General features: G+C 36.5%; 1 protein-coding gene across 2 annotated transcripts in view; it reads left to right on the top strand.

The window, feature by feature from the left end:
• The window catches only part of CNTN5 (contactin 5), a 272212-nt gene that overhangs the window by 192364 nt on the left and 53025 nt on the right, over window positions 1-26823 (top strand). For both annotated transcript variants that reach the window (XM_086613912.1, XM_086613903.1), the window contains exons 11-13: window positions 6559-6686; window positions 8186-8361; window positions 21353-21473. In XM_086613912.1, coding sequence (XP_086470038.1) covers window positions 6559-6686; window positions 8186-8361; window positions 21353-21473 — 425 coding nt within the window. The remainder of the gene's footprint in view (window positions 1-6558; window positions 6687-8185; window positions 8362-21352; window positions 21474-26823) is intronic.

Raw genomic sequence — 26823 nt, 5'->3', positions numbered from 1 at the left:
GAGGGTGGTGAGGCAGTGGAACAGGTTGCCTAGAGAAGTTGTGGATGCCCCATCCCTGGAGGTGTTCATGGCCAGGTTGGATGAGGCTTTGGGCAACCTGGTGTAGTGGAGGGTGTCCCTGCCCATGGCAGGGGGGTTGGAACTAGATGATCTTTGAGGTCCCTTCCAACCCTAACCATTCTGATTTCTATTCTTCCTCCCCACAAAGAATGGCCACACAATTGACTTTGATTTTTTCTTACTCTGTAATTGTTATTTAAAGAATATAAAGCTCCAACTGTAACCTGTCTGGCATTCATTTCTATTAAGATCCAGACACTATGTCAACTGTCTCTGCTACAAGTCCTTAGTAAAATCCTGAAGGTTGTGTAGCAATTGTAACTTTTGCTGCCTCAACTGCTCAGCTCCTTCAGCATCTTTTAAACAACTTTTAAACAATTCCTAGCCACAGCACCAAGACATCTGTTTGTGAGAATTCACTATGAATGATGCAATAGAATGAAAATTAGTTTGCCTTTCTCATTATCTTAATCTTGATGGAAGTCTCTGCTCGCTGATTTTACATGTGATATGAAGAACAAATGCACATCCTGGCCCCAGTGGGTCAAGGTAAAACTGTCCCTGCTGATAAAGAGAGCTGAGAATTTCCACCATCTAAACCAGTATGTCCTTTACTGTCTGTAAATAATATCTGATAACTTCCATGGTGTGTGGTACCAGATATTAATGAGTTAATATTTTGTCTGTAAGACAGTGGAGCAGTAAAAGCATCCGGACTGCTATTACGTTTCATTTATCCTTAAGAATTAATCAAAGAGAAAATAATCATAACAATATGACAGGTAGAACTTTTTTTTTATACCAAAACAATGAAGACTGTTTCCTACTTCTTTATCCTTCGCCTCAAAATAAGGCCAAAGATTACAGTCACTCTCACAAGTTTTCTGTGTACAAAACAGCAGGAAGGAAAAAGCTTGCTAGTTTTTAATCAAAATATTGTAAAATAAAGAATAGTTCTTTAAAATCCTGCCAAACTCCCCATAAGTGCAACCCTTAAATATCATATTCTGCTCAGTCTTCTTCTCTAAATCATATGAAGCCTAAAGGAAATTGAATTTTGTCATTCACATTTGTAGGGACCTTCCACCCTGTTTATCTCCATCAGAGCCTTTTCCTTACCTCTCTTTCACTCAACATAGGTTAAGAGAAGGCATTTCTGACTGCCAAATACAGGACTTCCAAACACCTTCTAGAAGCAAAGATCCAGCATTCACTGTGAGCTTAATTTCCATCTATCAACTTCTCAGCAGACACTAGGTCTTAGAGAACATCTTTCTTTCCGCATCGACATCCTTCCGGATAAAAAACCACATTCTTTATCAGAGATCTCACTCTCCCTGGTTCATACTTTATTGGTAAAAGAAGAAAAAAAATTATGAAATGACTGATCTGTGTGAGCTAATGCATTTTTGTTTAAACAAATGTGCTAAGAATGTTTCCAATATGAAGTGTTATTGCTGAACAATAGCTTTGAATAGATTGCCAATATTTTTACATTGAAAATAATCACTTGGAAATACTGTCTGAAAACTATAATTACTGAGTATTTTGCAGCCTTCCAATGTCAATTTAAGTCCAATCCTGAAGCCTTAAAGAAGAAAATCTACACTCTCATGCTTTTATGGTTTTGCAACAAATCTCCACCTAGTTTACTGGGTTATGCTGTCATTAGTAAAATTGACATTATAAAAATGGTGCTAATATGTATTTCCAAATTTGCTGATATCCTAGACAAGAAAAACACAGACATTGCAAGCTGGGCATTCAATAGCTGCACTATTTCAGATAAAATCATAGTATAAAAATATAATGCGCACAGATACCAGATACACTTTGAAATTCACATTCAATTTCAATTTAGCACTTTCCATTAATAATTTGTTGGGTTTTTTTAACTTCTTGGGCATACAGTATGCAGTGAAGCTTGTGATTAACTGAATTGTGAGAGAGTCGGTGTTTAAGTTCAAAGACCGGTATCACACTTGGTGCTCACCACCACCATCATTACCAGACTTTACATCCCTTAACTCTTTAGACAGTCTCTAAAATTACGCTATGGTCTTGAGTCAGCTACCCACACACAAACTTCTGCTGCTCCTTGAGAGTCCTACAGTGTCATCCTGGCTCGCATTTACACTTCAAAAAATATACTTACACCTGCTGTAAACCTCTCTGTCTATGCTGTAAGCAGTTAAGTCCTCTCATAAGTCTTGAGCCACATTTGTCAGCCCTGTACAGGTTTCTTGGATACCCTACAGCTATTTCTGTATGAGCAGGTAGTATGGATCAATAGGAGCAGCAAAAAATTGACACTGTCCACACTGCCTAATTCTGAGTTTCTCTTTGGAATAGTTCTAGTCCCATTTCACAGACTGGATGCATATTTGTAGCTGAAAAGCAATGCACTTATCAAACATCCCTCCCAGTTTAGCATCAGCTGGAGTTCATGTGCTCAGACTGCTTCGTTTTACAAACCAAAGCCACAGCAAGTGGGAACAATGCGGAAATTAATTTACAAGTCACACTTTTCATGTGAAGAGCAGCTGGGATTTTGTCGCTCAAAGGATGTCAGGTCATAACAGGAGCTTTCGTCTGGGGAACTAAATCAAGATTTGAGGGTGAGATTCAGTTCCAGGTTGAGATATCTGAGTGTAGCTATCTACAATGTGAATTAGTCATCTAAGCTTTTTTACTGTTAAAAGAGATTGCACTGACTACTGACAAGATCCATGAATTAAAACGTAAAATAGAAATTCAGCTCACATTCAGACACCTTAGCTTTCATTTTACAAACAACCTCTAGAACAAAAGGTTTTATTTCCTCTCCAGTCATCCTGATGATCCTCCTGAGTGCCAGCTCGATTAGAATTAATTCTTCTGAATACTGATGATCAAGTTGTCCTATATTCCGTATTATGTTTCCACAGTATCTTATGTGTTAATACTTCCATAATGATCTACAGACTGTTATCTGATACATTCCAGGGTTGCATTTGCCTTTGCTGCATGGTACTATTAGTTCAGAGCCACATTCACTACTTTTCTATGAGTCTGGTGCTCAGAGTCATCAAAGCCCACCTGTTTGGTATGCTGATCTTGCTGTGTCAGTGAACTTGTTTATTTCATCAAATTTCTAGCATCCTTCTTTTTCTATCCTGGTCATTGTGAAAAATTAGATAATAGCACAAAGAACCATTTTTCTTTAAAAAAAAACCCACAGTTTTTCTCTTATGGTAAATCATTTCTTAACCGTCTTAAGTTTCTGTATTAAACATGTTTAATCAGTCATGTGAGTTTCAGCATGAAAATCATGCTTGAAACCCATGGAAGATCAAATCTCCATTTATTTTCTCTAGAAAACATTTGTTTTTATTAAATATTATAATAATTTAGTCTCATTCAGTGTACTTTAGTTAAATCATGTTGTTTTCTCTCATGACCACTTGCTGTCATATCTTGATTATTCTTTCCTAATAATTCCTGCAAAAATCTTTGTCGCTATTGATCTTAAATCAACATGCTTATTGACTCCAAGACACTAATGCTCTTTTTCTCCATGTTATTAGACAGATGAAAACTCTTTTCTACAGAGACATTGAGCTCACATGCCAATTATTTCAGACAACATCTGAAATGTTGGAGATGGACAACATCTATCTCCTTTATGTGATTACAATGAGATTTATTATACGTAAATGCAATAATCTCCAAACTATCACCTTGATCTCTCATCCATCCTTTCTCTATCCATTCATCTATAATCATCTTTGCCTCAATTTCTAATAAATTAATAATTTAGAGATTTTTTCCTGAGTTATCCTTAACTCTATCCCAATCCCATTTCTTCTCTCTTTGCTTCCCTTTTTTTATATGAAGCTAAAAAACCTTTTGCTATGGTATTTTCTTATTACAATATGTAGACATACTATGCAGGTGGTCTCTCCATGAGTGAGAGATATTGGCAGGGAAGGAGGAGAAGTCTATGTTCCTGCTGTGTGTGGCAAGTGTTATGTGAATAAATAAAGCATTTCAGTTTCCATCATAACCAGCCTCTGGCTTTTTTCACAAACACAAAAAAAAGGGAGAACAGATGAATGCTAGGCATTTTAGGGAAAGTATTAATTTCTGAGCCAAATAATTCACGAGCAAATGTGTTTTCAATTCCTTTGATTGAGAGATTACTCTTTTCCTCATGGATAGCAAGAGCTTTTAGCTAAATAGAAATGTAGCTGATAATATGTATAAGATTCATTAGATAATCTTCCATATGCATCTAACTTTCTTTTCCTCCGAGCTCAGAATGAAAAACAGTTTTGTCTCAGGACTTACACTGCGTATAAGCTTTTATAATTTGTAAACACTGTAGGAGTGTCCTTTCATTTGTCTGATGTTGACAGGGTATTGATGAAAACTATTACTGTTCTGCAAAGTCTATTGTCACACTAATGGTGTGATGTCCTCAGAGCGTTGATCACGGGCATCTTGATAGAAAAACAAAATTTACACCAAGCGGAAAGGAAGGAAGCTTACATCCCTTGCAGTTCCTAAAGCAGATTATTTCTTCAAAGGTGTGATGTATTATAGCAAAATTTCAGGGCTTCTTATTTGTTGGAAAAAAAACCCAAAACCTCAAAACTGATACAGAGGCATTTTCTTAATATAATTATGTTTTCTATAAAAATGCCTTTAGACAAATAGTGTGACTCAAATACAGATACATATTTGTTTAGAGCAAAGTGGGAGATACTTCATCAGATTGCGCTAGGGAATTTGAGAGTTGACATGTCCTTCCTCTGCCCCATTCACTTTTGAAGCTATTATTTTCTTCTCCCTCTCTGCGGAGACTAGTGAGTGGTTTCACATCTGAAGTGAACACATTTTTCACTGGAATGAAATTCTGTTTCTTCCACCATGATGTTTATAAACCTCAGATAATAAAACACCATTTTTCACAAACAGGGTCAGAGAAGGGGGGGGGGAGGGAGAAGAAAAAAGATATGCAGTCTCATATTAGTGATTTAGTTTGAGCACATTATTGAATCTTAAGCCTTTAGTAAATCACTCCTTGTTTAAATCAAATGTAACTCAGCTTTGCTTTTTAACAAATCCAGCCTAGAAAGGGAATTCCTTCCCTTTTTTGGCTGCTGAAGAGCCCAACTCAGACCTATAGATCAAAGCTCATTACTCCTGGTTAAATACTTCTCAAGACTAAAGCACAACATTGTACTCTCCAAGATTTCTGTTCATAGCCTCAATAGGGGACTCCCAGCAGAAGGAGTGCTATTCACTACATTAACAGATGGAAAACCCTCTCTGGAGAGGTATGTCTAAAAATCCAACCATCGCTGGCGAAAAGCCACCCACCCACTTAGCTAGGCTCTTTATCTACTGTAGGGAGAGGACTTACCTTCCATTCAAAACACAGCAGAAGGAAGCACTCCTTCATCTCCTCCTGCACTTCTATGTGATACTTGAAAGCATTTTCTGAGGATTATCTGCTTTCAGTGCCCATGCCTGCTGGAGGGCTTCCAGCCTACATCTCCCATGTTCTTCAAGAGAGCCATACCCACTACCCAACCTGGGAAAGGATATACAACATCTGCAAGCAGGGCTTGGCTTAAATGCCATATAAGAGTTGCCATGTTTCTTTTAAGCTTGTTGTTCTTCTCTATCAGGAAAGGAGCAATGATTATTTACTGCTCTTCCAGGGCTGCAGCTTTAATATATAATAAATTCGGGGGCTTTGTCATTTTAGAATAGCAAAAATGTGTTAATTTTCACCTCTAGGTAGCTTCATGGACTTTATGATTAATACTTTGTAAGCAAAGCCAAAATTTGAAACTCCTAAATGTAAATTGTTGAACAACATTTCTCATGAGTATGCTTCAGTGGAGTTGCTTACCTAGAGACGTAGTGGAGCTGCAATCATGCAAGACTCAAGGAAAAAATAAAAGCTGAGCTACAAAAAAGCAGAGATTATTTAAGTCCGTACGCTACACTGTATAGTGATTCCATAAATCATATTTTGACCAGATACAATTAATTTTATGTTTTTTCTAGTCCTCTTTTAAATTTTACTTCCCATTCTTCTCAGGTCTGATTTTTAAGGTCATTTTTTTTCTAAATGGAATAGCCTGTGCTTGATATTGAAATGTGATTTGACAATAATAGAGCAGTGAAACTTTAAAGACAAATTATGAAGAATCACCTTTTTTACTTTTGTAAAAGGTTCATTAAAATTCACCACTGATAAGTGTCAAAGGATACTAATCCACTGATGCCTCCCTGAAACTTTTTGAATTAAGGAAGGAGAAGGAGTAAAATGGGTTTATTATAACCTTTTTGAAATAGAAAAGAATTCAATTATCATCTTCATCATCCCTTGTTGCAGAGGCAGCATTCCTTAATCCTATTTATTAGCTCTAAAAGCTATCACCATGGAATTTGGCTGCTAGGACGGGAGATATATTTATATATTTATGTATTTATCCTTTTCAGGATAACTATTCTTCCACATGGGAGCCTGCGAATCCTGAATGCTTCCAAGTCTGATGAAGGACGGTACTTATGCCAAGGTGTAAACGTATTTGGATCTGCAGAAATCATTGCATCAGTATCTGTTAAAGGTATGAAAAAATACTTTGATCATAATGATGATTTCTCTTTACTGATATTTCATTATCGTTTAGAGTCCCCAGCCAACCATACAATAGTGTTGAACAGGCAGAATAAAAAAGCATTTCTAACAAGCTAGAGAGGCTACCCTCCATCTGGTCAAACATTGTATTCCTGCATCAATTGCATACTCCAACTGTTATATCATAGATCTATGTCAGAAGAATTAGTATATCTATTAAATCACTCAGATTTTAAACAATGCTATAAGTAAAAGAATTAATATCCCTTTTAACATAATTTAGCTTTGGGAACTCACCCCAGCCTATTTCCACATGGGGACAAAGTTTAGGATTAAAGTCATAAAGATATCAGTACAAAATCTAAGGAAAGATTGTTTCTTTGAACAGTAATAATAATCAAATCACTGAGTAGTGATTAATTTCTTAACCACATTTTTGTCACTTTTCAGCTGAGTTCTCATATGATCATGGCTTTTTGTTTTAGGTGTTCAAGTCTGCCTTCATTTTTCAAGCCTCTTCTTATATTTAGTATGCCTGGAAACATTATTTTTTATTTTAAGTGAGAAAACCAACGTTTTGATGCAATCACAATCACAAGGTGCTGCAGCCTTAAAGGAAAAAAAATAGCTTTTTCCGAGACTAATAAATTTAATTCATTAATCCACCTCAGAATTCCTGTAGATTGCTGTTTAGGATACTGCCTGTCATGGTTTAGTCAAGCTGGCAGCTAAGCTACCAGGCATCCTCTCCCTCCCTCCTCCCCCTCACTCCCCACCCTTCCCACTCCAGGTAGGGTGGAGAGGAGAAAAATGCAACTAAAGGCCTGAGAGTTGAGATAAGAACAGGGAGGGGTGACCCACCAACCATGGCCCCGGGCAAAAGCTTGAGGAGAAATAAATTTAATTCATTAACAGTTACTTCAGAGATGATAATGAAAAACAAAGCCAGATCTTAAAACACCTTCCCCCCACCCCTCTATCTGCAGCCATCTCCAGCCACCCCCATGGGAGCCTGGGAGGTCCAGGTCCCCACCTCCCTCCTCTCTTCACTGTAGGTCCAGCCTGGTTTGGGTTCCTTTGTCCTCTTCTTAAATAGGGCATTCATAGAGATTCTGAGTGGCTCAGCCCTGACCAGGGGGAATGGGATTCTGATCTGGCCAGAGACCGGTTCGAGTAGTTTTGGAGTTCGGGAAGCTTCTCACATCTCCTTACAGGGACTATCTCTGCAGCCTCTCCCCTGCTACCAAAACCCCACCACAGAAACAGCATACTGCCTTATTGTTTCCATGAAACTTACAGTACCTTCTGTTCACCACCATCATGTCTTAGAGTGTATTATGAATATATTTCAGTATTTGACACTGTGTATTTGAAACAAACAGTAAATGTAAGCTCTGAATAGGCTAAGCAGAGCTCAATCATATTATTTTGACCTTGAACTAAAACTAGACTTCCATCTAAATGTTCCTAATCCTTCTGTATTTCAAGAACCTACAAGAATAGAGCTGACTCCCAAGAAGACAGAGTTAACAGTTGGAGAAAGCATTGTTCTCAGTTGCAAAGCCCTTCATGACAGCACACTTGATGTCACTTTCTATTGGACACTCAATGGGCAGCCAATTGACTTTGAAAAAGAAGGTGGACACTTTGAAAGCATCAAGGCAGTAAGTGACCAGGCATTTGCCATCTGTGTGTTGCGAACTGATCGAAATTTGCATGCTTTTACATGTCTCCAATTTACCAAATTCTGACCAAATTGAAAGATAACTGGTTTCATCAATGTCGGAAAAAATTGTTAGCTGGAGGAGGTACAAACTGCAGGTCACTAGAATTACTTCAAGTAGTTTTAATCAAGAAGATACTGAATGTAAACTTATACATCCTCTTATTAGTGAGGCATATGATGATTTTTGTGAGGGAACAGAAAGTAGTTTGAATCAAATCCTCCTTACATTCTTCTGCTGATTTTAATACAGAAAGGATGCTGCTATAAAGATTGATGTCTTTCTAACATGTAACACAGTTGTTGGAATACCCTCACCTCCCAATGCTTTTATTTGCCTAGCATATATTTTAATATCTGAATAGCAAGTGATATACCTTATTTTCCAACTCCCCTGCATGAGTTAGTTTCTAGCTGTGCAACTGTTATTTAAGTCAGTAAGAATCATATGGAAAAAGTGTGCATACCAATTTCAAATATTGTCCCTTAATTCAAAAACATTTTAATACGTTCAAACAGTATGGTAAAATAATTCAAACCTGTCCCATGTGAAATGATTTTAACTTTTCTTAGTAGAAAAAAATCTCTTAATGTGAACAAGTTTGGAAATAGAATCTACAGTCGTTTAACTCAATCTTCCCACTAATGAAATGTAAATCAAATGTCCATGCTATGTTAAAAGAGAAAAATGAAGCTAACAAAGGTCAGGAAATTTTAAAAGTTAATGTATCTAATTTGAGTACAACGTAGCGAAGCTAACTTTGCATTAAAAATCCTGTCAGCTGCAATCAATTTATTCTTCTGCTTGCCTTTATGGAAGTCATACTATATTCGCTTTGTGGTGTGTTCTTTTTAAAATTTGGTTTTACTTCAATAAGCTTTTTAATTGAAAAACATTAGTAAGGTATATCTTAGAGTGAAGATTCTTAGCATACTCGTCTTCATCTGAGGAAGTAGAATACCCAAAATCCAGCACTAAATAAATAGGAAGAAAAACTTTTTTTTTTTTTTAACTTCAAGGATAAAAAAATATTTGATTCAAGAAAACTTCCTATGTTTACAATTTAACTTCAAGTCATTCCCAAAAATTTAAAATCTAAATTGTGTTACGTGGTTCCTTCAGTGTGTTTCAGCATCTTCTGTGCTGAAGAGAATTTTTAATCACTAGGAAAAAAACATAGGCTAGGAAATTTCCAAAGTTATTTCTCCAATCAACATGAAGCGAATTTAATGTAATGTCATTGGTTTTATGAAAACATGATTTTTTAGATCTTTCAACAAGAATTCTTCATTAATTTCATTTCTACCAGAGAAAGCCCTCAAATTGATAGAATTTGGGGCCTCCTCCCTTCTCCTCACTCCTGGGCAAAGCACCTTTTCTGGTTCCTTTGTCCCGACGTAAATAGGGCAATTCGCAGGGGCGCTGATTGTCTCAACCCCGAGGGGGATGGGAGTCTGATGTGGTCGCCAGAACCAGGTCTAATCCGGTTCCAAAACCAGGGAGGTCACAGGGAGCAAAGCCCCTCTCCTGCCACCAGAAACCCCCCTCCCCCCGCCCCCCATCAAACCATGACAATAATACAGCATTTTTTTTGTGTGTTTTAACACAAAAACTCTATAATTCCCATAACTACTCATCTGTGGAATGTTGTCAATGTCTCATTATCATTTCTGTTAACCACATAAGCATGTGAATTTAATCACAAGGATGAAAATATATTTCTTTACTTCATTAAAAGCATGAAGCATGACCAGGTACTACAGGAAAGCAATATAAAATAAAACTCTTCTGTTTTTCTTATCATATAATCTCTTTTAACCTGTCTAGTTTCAAAGGAGTGATACACAATACGATAAAGACATGGATTTGAGAATGCAGAAAAAAGGAACTTGAAGAAAAGTTGAAATCCATCTATACCCCTTATTTTGCATTTCTTAATGAAATATTTTTTTAAATTGCATGAGTTGAACCTGAGCAACATGCTCTTTAATGCAGTACATTTAAGAAAAACAATATCTTTTGTGTGCATGAAGGTGTAAAATTATACATCCATTTTGTTCTGCACACACTGATACTACATCAGATAAAAAAATCTTCAGCTTTGTTTGTTTTTTGTTTATTTGTTTGAAAGCCTGAAAAACTGAACATTATTTGAATCGGTTTTGTTAATAACAAAACCATCGTCAACCTTTCATCATCAGTTGCATTCCTCATACTTTCACTGTGGCAGATCCAGATGTTAAGTATGGATCTTAATGCAGTGTTATAAAAGCTATAATCAAAGTAAAATTCATTTGGGCTGTGGATAAATTTCCACCTTCTAAAATTGCATGCTCCCTATCAATTACAATTAAAAGAAAAATGAAGAGCTTTTCTTAATAACACATATTGCTTTGCTTGATTTAAATTATGTAGGTAGCTTTTTTACAAAAAAAAAAAAAAAGTATTATCATTTTTCATACTGAGAACTAATTTTTATATAAATTGAAGATGTTTTTGCTTTTATTTACTGAGCTATCAAGGATTTAGCACCTATAGCCATTTAGATATTTCAGGGACTTGTCTGACAAGAAGATAAGTGTGGTAAGCATGTCAAGTTGAACAAATCTATACATGAACGGAATGTAAAGGAAAAGAGATCAAACATCACCTGAGTGAGAGCTGCAGACTGCACTCTAGGAAAGGAAAACATCCCAAATGTTGTGTATGCATAACTCCACAGTACACTTGTAAGCAGAAAAATAATGAGAAGGGTTATGTATACTCGGAATCCTTTGGCATTAGAAAAGTCTTACTTTGTCTACCAAAGGACTCAATAATGTTTTATGATCTGTGAGGGATAATCTGTGTAATTAATAGAAAACATTTTGCAGGGAAGTCTGAATTGCCAAGATTTCCTGCTAGTAGCACCAGTGAGCACTTGAGCACAGAAAGTATAGATCTGCTTGCTTTTACCAGAGTAACTTTGATTTTCTGTCCTTTGTGCCAAATCCAGAAGTCCTGTTCCAAATTCTACTCAGAATTTTCTTTTCTAACATCTCTACTGATCTTAATTTTGTCCTGGAGTTATCTCTTTTCCAGCTAAAGACATCTAATTATTCAAGTAGGTTTTCATCCAGCTATTGTCATTCCAGCTGTGTGTTTGAAAGCCAACACTGTTTTTAGGGCAGCTAAGCAAAATGATTTATTGTGGTTATCCACACACTGGTAAGCAGCAGCATTGCTCTTAATGTCCCTCACCTTGACCTGCATGAGTACCTTTCAGACTCAGGAAAGTGATTTAGTCTCAATATCTTCTTGGTCTTTGATCTTAACTGAAACTGCCACCATGGGAAGCTGTGAGTACAACTTGTCATGATATATTTTACAGCAATCATTCGTTAACATGGAAGTGAATTAAAATCTACTGTTTCACTTAGAAAAGGCCAGTAGATATGGGACAATACTTTAACTACTGTCTAGCACTGGAGTCTTCAATCTGATAACCTAGAAGCTGTGAGACAGCATGACTTTGCACCTTTCCTTACACTTTCAAGTCTCTCTTAACTTTGTTGTAGTACTGTAATCGTATTTTAGAAGTTAAGATTAAAATTTCCTAAGCATTTTCTAAATAGGCAGCACTCAGTTCTACACTACATGGAATCAATTAAAACAGCAGGCTGTTAATAATAATGTCTTTCCTCTTTATTGGACATAAAATCAAACAAGGCTAATTAAACAGGGATTTTATTTAACACCCTCCCTCGTCCTCACAGTGAGGAAAACAGCAATAGTTTTCAAAAATCCTGTAGAAGATATGTGCTGTATTCACAGAGAATTTCTGTTCAGGGTAATGCTGCCATATCAATCTCATTGTTATCAATTTGTTTCACTGTTTTCACAATACTTTCCTGCTGATGGAAGAGACTGAACATAGCCATTACTGTCAACCCAAACCTCCAGATATTTCAGCCATATGTTCATTACCAGGTTTTGCCCATTTGTCATGCCACAGTAGTTGAATACTTGAGTGATCAGAAGCTGTTTCAAAATAAAAAAATTATCTTGTCTTTTGGTAACACAAATTTCTTGTAAACTAGGGAGGGTACAAAATAGAATAAGGATTTATGGTTAAAAAACTTTGAAATGTGTGGTTTATGACTGGTAACTACAAACCAAAACCTGAACACAAAGAAAACCACGATCTAATAACGCATTTTACTGTGTATTGCTTCCAGGATATAAACAGTTCCAGTGAACTGATTGAATTTAGAGACATACCTGCATGCTGCATTAGAATAGGACACTCTGAACATTTCCTGGAATCAAACAAGTACGTAAACTGGTATGCCCAAGTGTTTGTGGCTTTGGCTATGAATAGAGAGTAAGGGAGAGAGATGATAAGTCACGTCTCTATTTAATTTTACTTTGGAGGAGGGAGATAACTGAGCATTTTGGAAAATGTGAGTCTTAACATTCCTGAAAAATTAATACTATTAAAAAAAACTTTAATTAAGAAGTCATGAAATACAGTCAGATAATTTTTACATTGGTTTATTCTATTACGGTATTTTGTACCTTCCCTTGTTTACAAGAAACATTCTAAAGAGAAAAATCCTGGGGTATTCAGTCCCATTCTTTCTCCTGTTTACTTGCAGCTGATGGATCATTTAACTGCTTGGCACAGCGTTAATCTGAGTTATAACAGCACAGCCAATTGTTTGAACACTGATCAATATTAACCTTCCTAATGCAAAGTCCTTCTGTTTGCAACTCTGCTATTTTCCACTTGCAGCTCTGTAACCTTTCTCCTGAGCCGTTGAGGTGGTGTTTTCCAGAGCCTTCCCGCAGTATTTCTGCCTTGCAGCTTTTGCACTGCTGATCTCCTGGTGATGTTCTCATAGCCTTGCACCTGCAAACCCCAATCGTGGTGTTATGGTGGAGTCTCATTGGAAGAAGCTCTCACTGGCCTGAAACTCACCCCTCTCTCCTGACCCCTTTCTTTGTCTCTTGCTTTGTAAACCAAACCACAGTGTGCAGAGAAGTAGATAATAGTCGTGTAAATACTTATATTATCCAACAATATACATGCTCAGAAGCTTAACAGTCAATCACTGTGCAACAACTGCTCTTAATTAACATATTCCAATCAACACTAACATATAGGAAATTTATGTAGGCCTCATGGAGAAAGTTACAACACTAGGGGCAAAAAAATAATCCTCATCATCTTCCTCTGCCACCTACTGCACTGGAGAGAGCCTCAAGAGGAGAATACTCTTTCTGGCTGGCCACCAGGAAGAGTTTTCCTTTTCTCTCTTTCTCCTCGCTGCCTTTTTTATTTCTCACCTAGATAGCTTTCTTTGCTATTTGATATGTGCCATCATCTATGGACTCTGCTAATAAATCTCTGTTCACGTTAGAATGTCACACCGTTCTTCGTGCAGCACACTAATGAAATCCCAATCACGTCTGCTCCTCATGCTTCCTGTTTTGATGTCTTCTCAAAACGGCACACTTGTCCTAGATGGGTTTTGCTTTCATTTCTGTCATCTTCATTCATCACTATCACCACCCTTCCACTCAAATCCTGTGTGTAGTTCTGTGCTCTCTTCTGTGACTCTTTTTTTCTCTTTCTGCATCTTTAAACAGGAGCACAGGTATCCTATATTATTCAGTCTTCCTTTTTTCTGCTGCTTAAAGCAACTCAGTTACAGAACGTGAATTTAGCAACATGAGTGTAGTGGTCCCCTTTGTCCTGAAACTTGTCATTTTGTATCCTGTTTTCTCATTCCTTCCTGTTCTCAATATTTTTTCTACGTTTTCTTTAATCCCTAGATTTCATAAAACCACCCCAGTACATGGCATACTACCTGACATCTGATACTCATTTGACTTCATCTCTTCCTCTGCCTTCTCTCAATAAAACAAATCAAACTCATTTGCAGCAATTCCAGCTGCACTTTAAAGTCCTCCCTATCCACTCCCAACACCCTCTGGCATCTGCTCCCCATCACAAGTGCTCACCCAAACCAACATTTTTGATTAATCTTGCTTTCTCTATGCAAATTCCTGAAAAATACTGCCACTGGAAAGCTCCACTCCTCCTCTGGATAATTCTTATCTATCCTTAAACTTGAAAACCTTGAAAACTATCTTTTTTGATTCTCATAGATAGGGAACATGCGACGTGTGTTATCAGGTATCTCTCAGTCAACCTGCATCAGCCTGGATACTGCTATACTATCAGTATTACACTACCACATATCATTAATCACAACAAAACTAATAACAATATTTTCATCTTCTTTGTTCCAAATGTGCTTGTATGATTAAAAGAACTCAAATACAATCTTTCGTGATCACTGTATCAACAGAGAAATCTGCTGCTTTTTAACAGATTAAATATTTGCAATTTGTAAACATCATAAGCAGTAAATAGACAAGTGGTTGATTGTTCAAACCTGAGAATTTGCATGAAATGGCACTTAAATTGTCCTAAATGTATCATGAAAAGAAGTTGGCTTGAAGCCAGCAATCTGTCATAATGCATGTACAAAGTGTCAGCATAATTTAAAAGAATTTTATTGTACTGCTATTTTTCACTTACTGTTGATGGTACAAAGCTCACATTGCCATGAAGTTATTCTGTAAGATCATTAGTTTGCTTCAGATAAATTCACCAAAAATAAAACTTCATTGCTAATCAAATATGTCAGACAATCAAATTCAACTGTGAAATAATTTTTCAATTCAATCTGACTGAATGTCTTTAATAAAGGCTGTTTTGCTAAATCAAATGATGTATGAGTCAGGAATTTACCTAATTTGTGTGTTATCTGTAAAAACAGTCATATATTTTAAATAATCACTTAAGCTGAATAAGATAGCACTAACAATCCAGGTCATTTTTGTTTAGGATCAAATCTGAGTCCCATTCAATTATAGACCATTGTTTTACTGTTCTCAGTTTATACTGAATATGACCTTACAAAATGTTTAAGTACTTTCAAGCTTTTTGTATCTATCTCCCAAGCACTCTCTTCTGTGTAGAAACCACTTTGTAGGAAAGCATCCTCACCTCTCACTGACAAGAGATTTAGATGATAGCCAGCAAGCCTCAGTAAACCCCCATAGTCATCATAAAGAAATTACTCAAACATTGCTTAGGCTTTCATCATAAAAGTTTTCCTTCAATGGCAGTCAGTGTTTGCCCACTCTTTTTTCCCATTGATTTAAGCTTTTGTTGAATCAGGACCATTTATAATAGTCTCACCACCCGTTTTAGAGATATTCTTCCCAAGCAGAGAGACAATTTTCACTGCATTTTGTCCAGGTTGTGTTCCCAATCTGAATCCTTAGTACACTAATAGGCAGCCTTTCTAGACCCCAGGCCTTTGCAGTGCAGAAGCTGAGAGCTGCAAGTCATCCCGTCACCTCTATTGACTACTCAGTATTTTGAACCTCCTTGTCTTTTCATCCTTTCCAAGATAAATCAGTGCTATGTTCATAGAACTGCAGTTGGAGTGTGGAAGTATGATGATCAATGTGGAAAATGAGCAGCATTAGAAACAGATTAAATGAAAGTTAGGATTGATATAATGACAAGAGAATGATTTAAGATTCCTAAGTTTCATATATACTTTCCACATATGATTCTATAGTTTGAACATATGTGATAAACTGTATAATAATCAAACCAATGTTTAATTCTTCCATGGAAGAGGCAGGGGAAAGTAAAGAAGAGACTTACTAGATGTTTAAAAAGTGCTCTACGGTGTAACTGTGAGCTCCATTTCAAATGTGGGCAGATAGTAGATTGTTCTTGTGCAAAGCCTTCAAAAGAAAAGGTTGGATACTGAATAAACCACCTTGGTTTAGAGATAAAAACTCAGCAAAGGAATGGACAGATTAACAGGGAGGTTTCCTAGCAACTGCCTCAAGATAATGAACTCGCTCTCACAGGAAGAGTAAGTGTAATCCTCTTCACTTGAAGAACTATATGTAAAAGTTCCTTTACTGCAAAGCAGCTCACAACTTCTTAAGATTTATGAAATAGAAAGCAAAAAATCTACATACAGCTTCCTTTCTGTGGGGATGTGGGATGGCTGAAGAAATATTAATTCACCAACAGTAAGTTCTCCGCAAGTTGACTTTTTTTTTTTTCTCTCTGCAAATCCCCAGCATGAGGGCAATGGGTGCAAAAGACAAATCCAACAAGGTGATTCTCACTGAGCAAAGCATGCATATTACATGCTCCTTTGAGTCTTTCTGAGTTTGGGGAAAAATCTCCGCATCAAAAGTAAATGCTGTGTCTATGTGGCACTGATCCTTGTGAAAAATTGCTTCACACAATACCTTAAAGGTAAAGTTAATTAGATGCATTGCAGACACAGCTGTGACCTCAGATAACATGCCACACTGGAGAAGAGAGAACAATAGACTGACACATCACTGAGAACTGGAGCTGCCCAGAACCTGATGAATGGGATACTCAGGAGCATAATAGGAATTATATAATAATTTGTTGTTCTAGAGAGAACCATTAGTCATGACAGAATGCATTGATAGCTGTAATACTATTTATTCGCAGCTTAATGAAGACCAGGAGTGTGTTTAGAGTCACAGTAGGTCGAGAGCTGATGGTGGCCTTGAAGGTTATGTTTACCTTACCTTAAAATAATTAGAAGTTGGTGGTTAAATCTATCTGGTTTTGTTTGGTTTGGTTTTCTTTAAGTCTTAGCTTCAGTAAAGTACAAGATATATTCCACACGGTAGAAGTTTACACTGAGTAAATAGAAATACTTTCAATACTTGGCTAAATGGGCAGTATATTATATCCAGAACACCAAGAAATATAGATTTTTCTAACAAAATGTTACTTTGAAATTGTCCACTTACTGAAAAAAATGCCCTGTCACAGAAGAGCATAAAATTAATGGAATAAAAAGCAGCTTTTAAAAATGTACACTTAGTAAAGTCATAATTTAGATGTAGACAAAGACGTTTAAACACCACTAATTTCAGCTTTGAATAACATTAGGACCACATGGTTGCAGATACACCAGGCTGTTCTAACTCAGGTTAGTCCACGAGAGATCTTTCTCACTGTTTGCATCCGTGTCACTCAGTTTTCGTCTTCCCCAAAGAGGAGGATATGTCTCTGGTTTGCTGAAGCATTATGTCTTTCTTGACTCAGAGAAGACTGAAAGCAGAAGACAAAGCTTCTGTCCTTTTTCTTAATGGAGTCTCTGCTGCATTCCCACTTAGTGTTTTGTTTTTTTTAAACTGAATTGTAATCACTCAAATTTCAGCAACAGCTGCAATGACATGGTGTGGAGATTTTCTTAAGATTTGGAAGACCAGCACAGCAGTTTAACCCCCTCAGGCCCTGTTGTGGCCTTGAACCTCTCATTACAGGATAAACTGATCAACAAAATAATCCATCTTCCAAGACTAGGAAGAGTCTGTAAAATTCATAGAGATAACTTTATAAATACCACTGAACAGCAAATAATATGATATTTTTTAGAGGTCCTGGTAAAACATAGCTCCTAATTACCTAAATGGAAGCTAAAATGTCTCATTATTTTCCATGATCATAAATCTAATGTTTTAGCATACATCCATCTGTATGAAACACACTGAGTTTAATTTCTTTCCACTCACACACCCTAAGCAATGCTGGCTGCACATCCTGTTATGCTGCAATAAATGTGTTTCATGGCAATCTATTGTACTGAACTGCTCTCCACTTACAGCAATGACTCTTTCAATTACTGCTTGTCTGCCCAGTTACACAGGTGTGCAGATGAAATACATATATTTTTCCTGATAAGAATATTAGGATTCACACAGTCATGAACCCTCTGGAAGTTAGAGTGACAGCTAAGATTTTTAGCAGCTTCTGAGCAATGAAACCAGACAGTTGCTATCCATTACGCTTTTCCTCCCACTTAACAACAAAACACACATTAAATGTAAATTACCCTCAAGAGAGAGAAAACGTGAACTAATTCTGGTCTTATCCTTCTAATAGCTAAGGCTTTGTACCAGAATGACTAATCATCTTGAGCAATCCGTGTTTCAATGGCAAGTAAATGATGCTGTGCTAGACAACTTAAAAAATTTGTACCCTGAAGTTGACTGCTTGAAGGAGTGTGTGTTCTTCTTTTGCATTTAGAGCTGAAAAGTAGGCAGATATTCTTTCCCAATGCTATGATTTCCCATATGCCAGAGCAATAACATAGGAATTGCAATATGGTCTGACTGGTCTGAGAATCTTCCCTACAGCTATATCATTAACAAGTCCCCTTCAGAAGGCAAAACACTACCATTGTGTTTACACTCTGAGACCTACAGGGTTATTAAGCTACAGATCATGCCCACATTCACTTTGGTCTCAGTGGCAAACTTGATATCCCACCTCTCTTTTCCTTCTTTGCTTCTGTAAAGATTTTGTCTTGGTGCTACGTGGAATATTATGACAAATTCAGTTCCAGTAAAGAGTAGATTGGCTGAAGAAGGTGTGCCAAGATGTGCTAAAAAGGAGTTCTTCTGCCTGGAAAGGAAAAAGTAGATTATGGAAGATTGGATCTTGGAACCAATGTATTTCATCTTGTCTTTAATGACTTTAGAATCATAGAATCATAGAATGGTTTGGGTTGGAAGGAACCACAAAGATCATCTAGTTCCAACCCCCCTGCCATGGGCAGGGACATCCTCCTCTACATCAGGTTGCTCAAAGCCTCATCCAACCTGGCCTTGAACACTTCCAGGGATGGGGCATCCACAACTTCTCTAGGCAACCTGTGCCTCACCACCCTCAGAGCGAAGAATTTCTTCCTTATATCTAATCTAAATCTCCCCTCTTTCAGTTTAAAGCCATTGCCTCTTGTCCTATCACTACATGCCCTTGTAAAAAGTCTCTCTCCAGCTTTCCTGTAGGCCCCCTTTAAGCTTGGCATAAAAGATAAAAGTATGCAAATGACAATTGTATGGTACAAAATTGGACCTATTACCAATACAGCAGATGATGAAAATAACACATGGGAACAGACAAGAAGTGTAATACTTAGAGCACAATGGCATGCGTGTGTGGAGGACTGTTTATAAAGTGGGAAGTCACACCTTGCAAATGATTACGAAGGATAAAGATTTGAGTGCAACTACCTGAGCACAGAATATGCAAAAAAAATACCCAGGCAAATATGAACGTAGGTGAGGTCAGTGACCTATTTGCAGCACAGCTAGAGAATTATCAACATGTACACCCCTAGTAAGACGTTATTTTGAATGCAGGGTACAATTCTACTCATGCAGGATCAAAATGACTCAAATTAGAACCAGTATACAAGAATATTATGACACAGGGAACATGAGGGAACATGTCATTCCAGGAGACTCTCAACCTTTCGTTAATCAGCAAACTAAATAAAACCTGAGACAAGAAATGTCTATATTCGATAAATGTTTCTTAAAGTGAAACACCAAGGAGGTGCATATAAACACTTGCATATAATATATAAGTTACAGTAATTACATTATATTACATTATATTACATTACATTAATTATATAGCCATCAACTGTTAATATTATGTACAATATAAGATATATGGTAAATATAATTTTGTACAACAAATATATAATATTATATATACCATATTGTAATATATTTATTACATTATATTATAAAATATTATACTATATCTTTGTATAAAATGTACTATATGTGTCATAATTATATATTATATATCACATAATTCTAGCCAAAATATTAATTATATGTAATCTATTATATAGTATTATACAAACTCTACATTAACGTTGAGAAACTTTAACATGTAAGACTCACCTATTGTACAAAGCAGCAATGATAAGGCGATTTAAAAATATTTGCAGCACAAAAAAATTGTTTGAAAGGAACAAAAATACTTATGGTCATTTGCTAAAATTGTTGATGCTTACATTAAATCAAAAAGTTGCAAGCATTTTTAGAACACAGAATTGAGAAAGTAAACTGCAATTGCTACACCGTGTGGTCAAGGTGGCTTTTGTTTGTACTTACCTGTTCTTTCCCTGAGTAGTGACAATATTAAATCAACAGTGTCTATGGACTTGGGCTCACTAAATCTGATGGAGCAATATTTGCTGACTCCAGTAATTTTGGATATAACAATGATTTTGTACATGCAAAATCTGATATTATTGCTTTAATTTATGAGATAATACAAAGATTCTTAGCAAAAGCCATTTATCCTCCAAAAGGCTGTTCTACTTTCTAATTTGCTCTTTTCTGCTCATAATTTTTGTGCATTGTAATTAGTGTTGGCTAGAATAGTAAAAAATAAAAATTTGAACTGGTTCTCTGTGTAAACTCATTCAGGGATTGCATGTTTCAGATTTAAACATATACGGATTTCAACAGGAAAGATGAGGATCTCTTCATATTTTCTCAATCATATTTAGTATTAATTTCCCCTATGATAATAAAAATCAATCAACATTATCTTATAAGTTATCTTAATTTCATTAGAGATACATATTCCAAATGTCACTACATTGTACGGAAGAGAAAGAGGAAGAAGGAGCCCTTTATTAATAAGAGGACATTTTAATATCGAGGACTACATCCAAAATATTTCTGTTCATCTCCTTAATGAATTTCTTTGTGCTAGTTTGGAATAATTTTCTTTGAGCATGCAAATATGCACAGTGTGCTTTAAGCAAAGTCAAAGTTATTAAGAACTTGAAATCCTCTTCTTTAATCTCTATTAATAATTTTATAAACGCCGTGTTCTGGTAATCCTCAAAAGAGGGTATTAGGGCACACAAATGTTGTAAGATGAAAGTTGCAATCATGAGTTTCTCACGCGGTACAAAACACCCTCATGAACTACCTTGAACACGAATTTACTGAATTCTAAACTGGCACTTCATCCCTGTTTCAGCAAGCGTCCTCTGCAGATTTAATGATCAGGAACATCCTCTTGATGCATGCCGGGCGATATGGCTGCAGGGTTCAGACCGCAGCGGACACCGTGTCGGATGAGACAGAGCTGCTTGTTAGGGGTGAGTACGCTCGCGGTGCCGCCAGAAAACACTATCACCAGAAACTGTTGTACTGGGGAATTTAAATATGTGGCCTTCAGGGACATCTGTCCTATGCATTATTCTTCAGATTACATACTGCTGAAAACATTTGTGATTAACCTACTTGTCTTTGAAAGCAGTTTCACCATAAACTGATCGGCAGACATGACAATGAAGACAGTTGGTTAATTGATGTAGAGTCTTAAGAGAGGTAACAGCCCAAAAGGCATTCCAGATTACTTAGAATGTAGACAGCATTCGCAGGCCTGCGTAAGGTAGGAATGATGGGTTCTGTGCTTTTTTACAGGATGCTTTACGTTTTATCTTGTGGCCAAGCCATTCTTTCAGGTGTAATGGTTTAGGAATATTCATTCCTTTCCTATGAGAAGGGACCAGGCAGTGTTTTGTAAAATGATAGATATGAACAATAAAACAAAATCCCCCTAATATGACAGGAATTTGTTTCTGTCACATGGAATTGTGACCACCAAATTTTTACTGATTCTTTAGCCGAGCCCCATAATCTATTGAGTTGCTTTACCTGCCATTCAATGATTGTGTACAGGAACACAGAGTCACTGTCTTGCAGGGTCCCAGATCCTGTTTAGGACACCAGTTAGCTTACAGTGAAGCAGGCCGTTAGCAGCATATGTGCACTCTGTTAAGCAGAGTATTTCCACATTCTGCACTAATTCTATATGTGCGCTTGCATGCGTGTGTCCAGTGCCTGATGGGAGTTGAGGATTTACAGTCCACTTACTGGCATTACAACTAGTGGGTGCTGCTATGTCAAAATAGAAGGATCCCTGCTAGGTAGCACAGCTGGGTAGCCTCACTGTGGATCATACAATTTTTTAAAGAATAAATCAAGGTAGATATTTTATTAGTATTTGAAAAACTCCAGATAAAAAAAAAAAAAATAAAAGCAATTTAGAGATTATAATATTTCAAAAATACTTATTCTACCACATTCCACCACTTCTTTAGATTTGATATGTTCATATCCATCACTTTTAGAACAAATATATGCTTTAAATGATAAAGAATGTTTCTGGCTGACTGCAGGGCTCTTCACTTTTTGATGAAAGTAGCTAAGTATTTCCATAAAGTCACTTTGATGACCATCAAATTTCTGTGAGCTATGGCGCTATTGGGATGGTGATATTCAGTTGCCTCAACACAGACATATAATGCCATTTTAGTTGCCTTATGAAATCTGAGTCATCCGTGTGGGTTATGCAAGACCTTATGTATTACTTTTACCTCTCTCAGACAGGAGCTGGAGGCTCTATGGATAAGCAAAACTATCTCAACTTTAATGCCATTGAATTTATAAAGTGACAAAAATGTCTTAGCTTGCTACTATCCAGGACACTGCAGACTGGCTACAGAATTATTTTTTTTTAAGAATACTAGCTATGTAAATGAGTTTATTGAATTTGATGTAGAAAATAAATGCTTCTCTCAGGAAAAGTTTTGAGATGGGAAAAAAAGGCCGTTGTAAGCAGTATCAGAATATATGTATGTGGGTGTCTCATTACCACGCCACCTTTCCGATGAAACAAAAACTATGTCTGCTTTATAATAGAATGTAAATTCATATATACTTTGCTTATAATGTTCTTCTTTTCTTGTTTCTATGATTGGATAATTATAGGATACAGTAAGAAATGTTTGCATCGCTTTCACAAAATGTTTTATACTGTGTGTCTGCTTTTGTGCTGAAGTAAAATTCAGTTTTCATTAAATTATAGGATATTGTCAGTTTGCTGAATTAGTTAATTTCTTTCAGATATCTGTAAAACTTATGCAAATGAGGGCAATAAGATCCTGCAGTGTCAGTATTGCTTTCACTAAAAAAATGTAGGATGATTTTGTTTTATATTGCAGAAAATGTTTAAAGCACATTCAATGCGAAGTCGCAAATGATTCCTCTTCAGCGTTTCAAAAATCCAAAATATTTCAGAGAATCTAATCTATCTGTTACAGGCACTTCATTTTCATTTCAGTATCTCTAATTCTTTTTCTCCACCTATCTCAGTTTATAGAGTGCACTCAGTGATTTGTAATTTGACACTGTCTGATGATCCCAAATTGCAGCACCTTTCAAACTTCTTTAGGTTTGGCTTTTGGAGATACAGGACATTGCTTAGGAGAAGACACCAGCAGCAACAAATGTTTCAATATGTATTTCAGTAATCTCTGAAGAATTCCACCTGATGGAGGAAGTCGTCATCTATGAAGACTACTCATTACCACTATGCAGTAAATTCTGAAATCCAAAGCTATATTATTCTGTAATTCCAATATAGTTTCTAGACAAAATAATTTCATTTTATTCATATTACAAAACATCTTTGTGTTTAAAATCTTACAGCCCATGGCCAAATTGAGATAGCAGAAGCTTTGTTATGAACTCTTGGAAGTACCGATATGAGCAAAGCTGCAGCACATCCTTGTTCTGACCTTACTCTCTTTCCTTTTACCTCTGCAGAAAATGCCAGTTTTGAATGCTGATAATATCATACCTGCACACAACAACATTTCAATCATTAGTTATATTGTAAAGTTTGTCTGGTATTTTTTAATATATCACTGTAATTTTTACTCAAAGAATTGTTTCGCTTACACCATTTCTACAGGAAATAAATTTGATATACCAAATAAATTAAATTAAATTAAAATAATCTACTTTTCCCTCCTTTAGATATTCATGATAATCAGAATAATCAGAATTATTGCTATTAGCAAACTGCCTAAATTCATACTGAACTATGTATTGAACTGGAGCATAATTTTTAAGTCAAAGGACAGTTTTCTAGAACTGTATTACAAGGGACTTGGAAGACACCTGTACCTTGCTGCAGCCTCTTCAGATGGAGAAAAGAGAAACAAACTCTTTTTAGACTCCTATTGCTTATAACTAACACACTGATCTTCAACAGACAAGCATTCACCACTGCATTTTCAGGCAATTGCATTGTCTCAGTATCATATATTGTGGAGAAGGAATGAGTATCCTTAAACCGTATTCATCTTTTTTGAAACACTCCTTGATAGTTGCTCTATTGGAGTATAACCCAATGAACCAATTATGTCATTATTTTTGCCCTTGTTCTTCTTTGCCCTGAATTATGTAGTAGAAGTTAAATTCCAAAAATATCACCGGTGAAAGACAATCTAAAATGAGAATGAATAGTGTCAAGTAAATATCAATTATTTTGTGTCTAATTACTTACAAAGAGGCAATTAATGGTACAAGAAGATTTCTGAATTTACTACATATGTCCGCATATGTGTGTGTGAATAACAAAACAAATTAAGACAGCAGCGACTTTCTGTTCTGCAACTTTGCACAACAGTTTAAGATTTTTAAAAACCATTTTCAAACCATTTTCAAATTCATTACTTCACAGTTCATGATTTTAGATAAGTTGAAACAAAATACATGTCTAACATGATTTCCATAAAGATTTTTATCTACTGAAACTCTTTCAGGAACTCTTCATAATTATATATCAAAAGATATTCCAGACAATGTTTAGACAAAACCAAGATCCAAGTCCTGTCAGCATCCACTGCTCAAAACAAAACATAAATTCTTTTCTAAGTGCTTTGAAAATGTGATTATATTATGTATATTAAAGTACAAAACAACTTTTTAGTGGTCCCTAGTAATTTCTCTGCTCCCAAAATGCTGTTCTTCCAGATCAAGTTATTTATTTTCCCCTTTCTGTTTCATTTTTCTAATGTTAACAAGAATGTGGATTTCGTTATGAAGAGATGTTCTGCTAGCAGCTGGTCCTGCCACGCAGTACATTAGCTTTCCAGCTTAAGTGTCTTGAATTTTAATCTTGGCATTGGTTATGGATGAGAAGCATTTCAGTAGACTCATGCTAGTCGACAGCGACCTTCAGAGGACTTCTGTCCTGACATACCTGACATCATCTGTTTATTATATTCTGGTAGGCTACTACCCAATGTGAAAAAGCATTTCCTCTCCAAAATATGGTTCTATAAAATTGTCTGTAATTCATCATCACAAGTTGTTCTTATTATTAGGTACCTGAAAAAATTAGGGATGATATTTTATTCATTCATCTGAGATCCATCATCCCCTCTAGATACACACCTTGACTCTGTGGAATTCCCCAGAGAGGTCCTTTACTCTTTGAATATGGGGAGGATGAGAGAGAGGACTTATCTCAAAGGCCAAGATTGATTTAAGGCAGAAGAGGCGGTGCAAAACACAGCGTAGTTCAGTAACTGCAATGCTCACATATGAGGTAGGATATCTCCTTTTAGCTGTCTCAGACCCAGCCTCAGAATCACATTTGTCTCTCCTCAAGAGCATGCTATACCTGCAGGCAGTAGATTAGGTGGGATCAAGATGCATTCAACTCCCTTTTTGAGGCAGAGTAGCCAGGGGCACAGAAGTCAGGAGACAAACAAATGAGAGCCTGACTGTGTAGGGCACAATTTAGGGTACCTCTAGCAACCCGAATATTTGCTTCTTTCATTGAGTTGACTACTGCCCAAAAAATGAACATAGTCCTCAGGGAAACCACTGTCAGCAGTTACACAGATACACTGAAGTGTGAAGGGGCAAAGCAGAGACGTGTCCTCTCAACAGATTTGCCCTCCAGCAGGGCAATGAGGCAGATAGTGGTAAAGACTTAAATACCACTGCAAGATTTTCTGGAAGACAGTCATCAGAGCCCGTAGCAGCAAAAGAGAGTATATAGGGAAGGCTGGTACAGATCAAGGACAACCAGAAGAGAAAACAGCTTTTCACACAGGGTGGTAACTATGCTGGCACCAGGCCCACACAAATGTGCTACATCAGAGGAATCCCATAAGAAGAATTATGTATGTCTGATGGTCAAAGAAATAGTTTTACTGGAGTGAACAAATACAACAAAAATTACAGCTATGGACTTACATTCCTGACATCTGAGTCATTGCCTGATTTCACTTCATTTATGTCTTGTGTTGTTTGCTCACCCAAGGAAAATATGTGCAGAATAGCTGTTTGCTATGCAAACAAGGATATTTACAGGAGAATATAGATATTTGCTATACAGTCAACAAATGTTTGCCTCAGCACATGAAGTCATCAGCCTTTTAGGAAGCAGAAGTGATTTATGATTTTTATGAATGTCAATCCTGTTCTTGACATCAGTTCAAGAATAGTTTTCCCACGTCATGTGCTTTGTCTGGCTACCAGTCTTTATTTATCCACCCAGATCTTCAAATTTCAGTGAATATTAAGTAGCAGAATAGCAGAATATCATAATGTTTCAGCTTGGCTGCTTTTCCAGCTATCATT

Source organism: Tauraco erythrolophus, chromosome 1 (assembly GCF_009769465.1).
Source record: "Tauraco erythrolophus isolate bTauEry1 chromosome 1, bTauEry1.pri, whole genome shotgun sequence".
Lineage (NCBI taxonomy): Eukaryota > Metazoa > Chordata > Aves > Musophagiformes > Musophagidae > Tauraco > Tauraco erythrolophus.
This window is presented reverse-complemented; position numbering and strand designations above follow the sequence as displayed.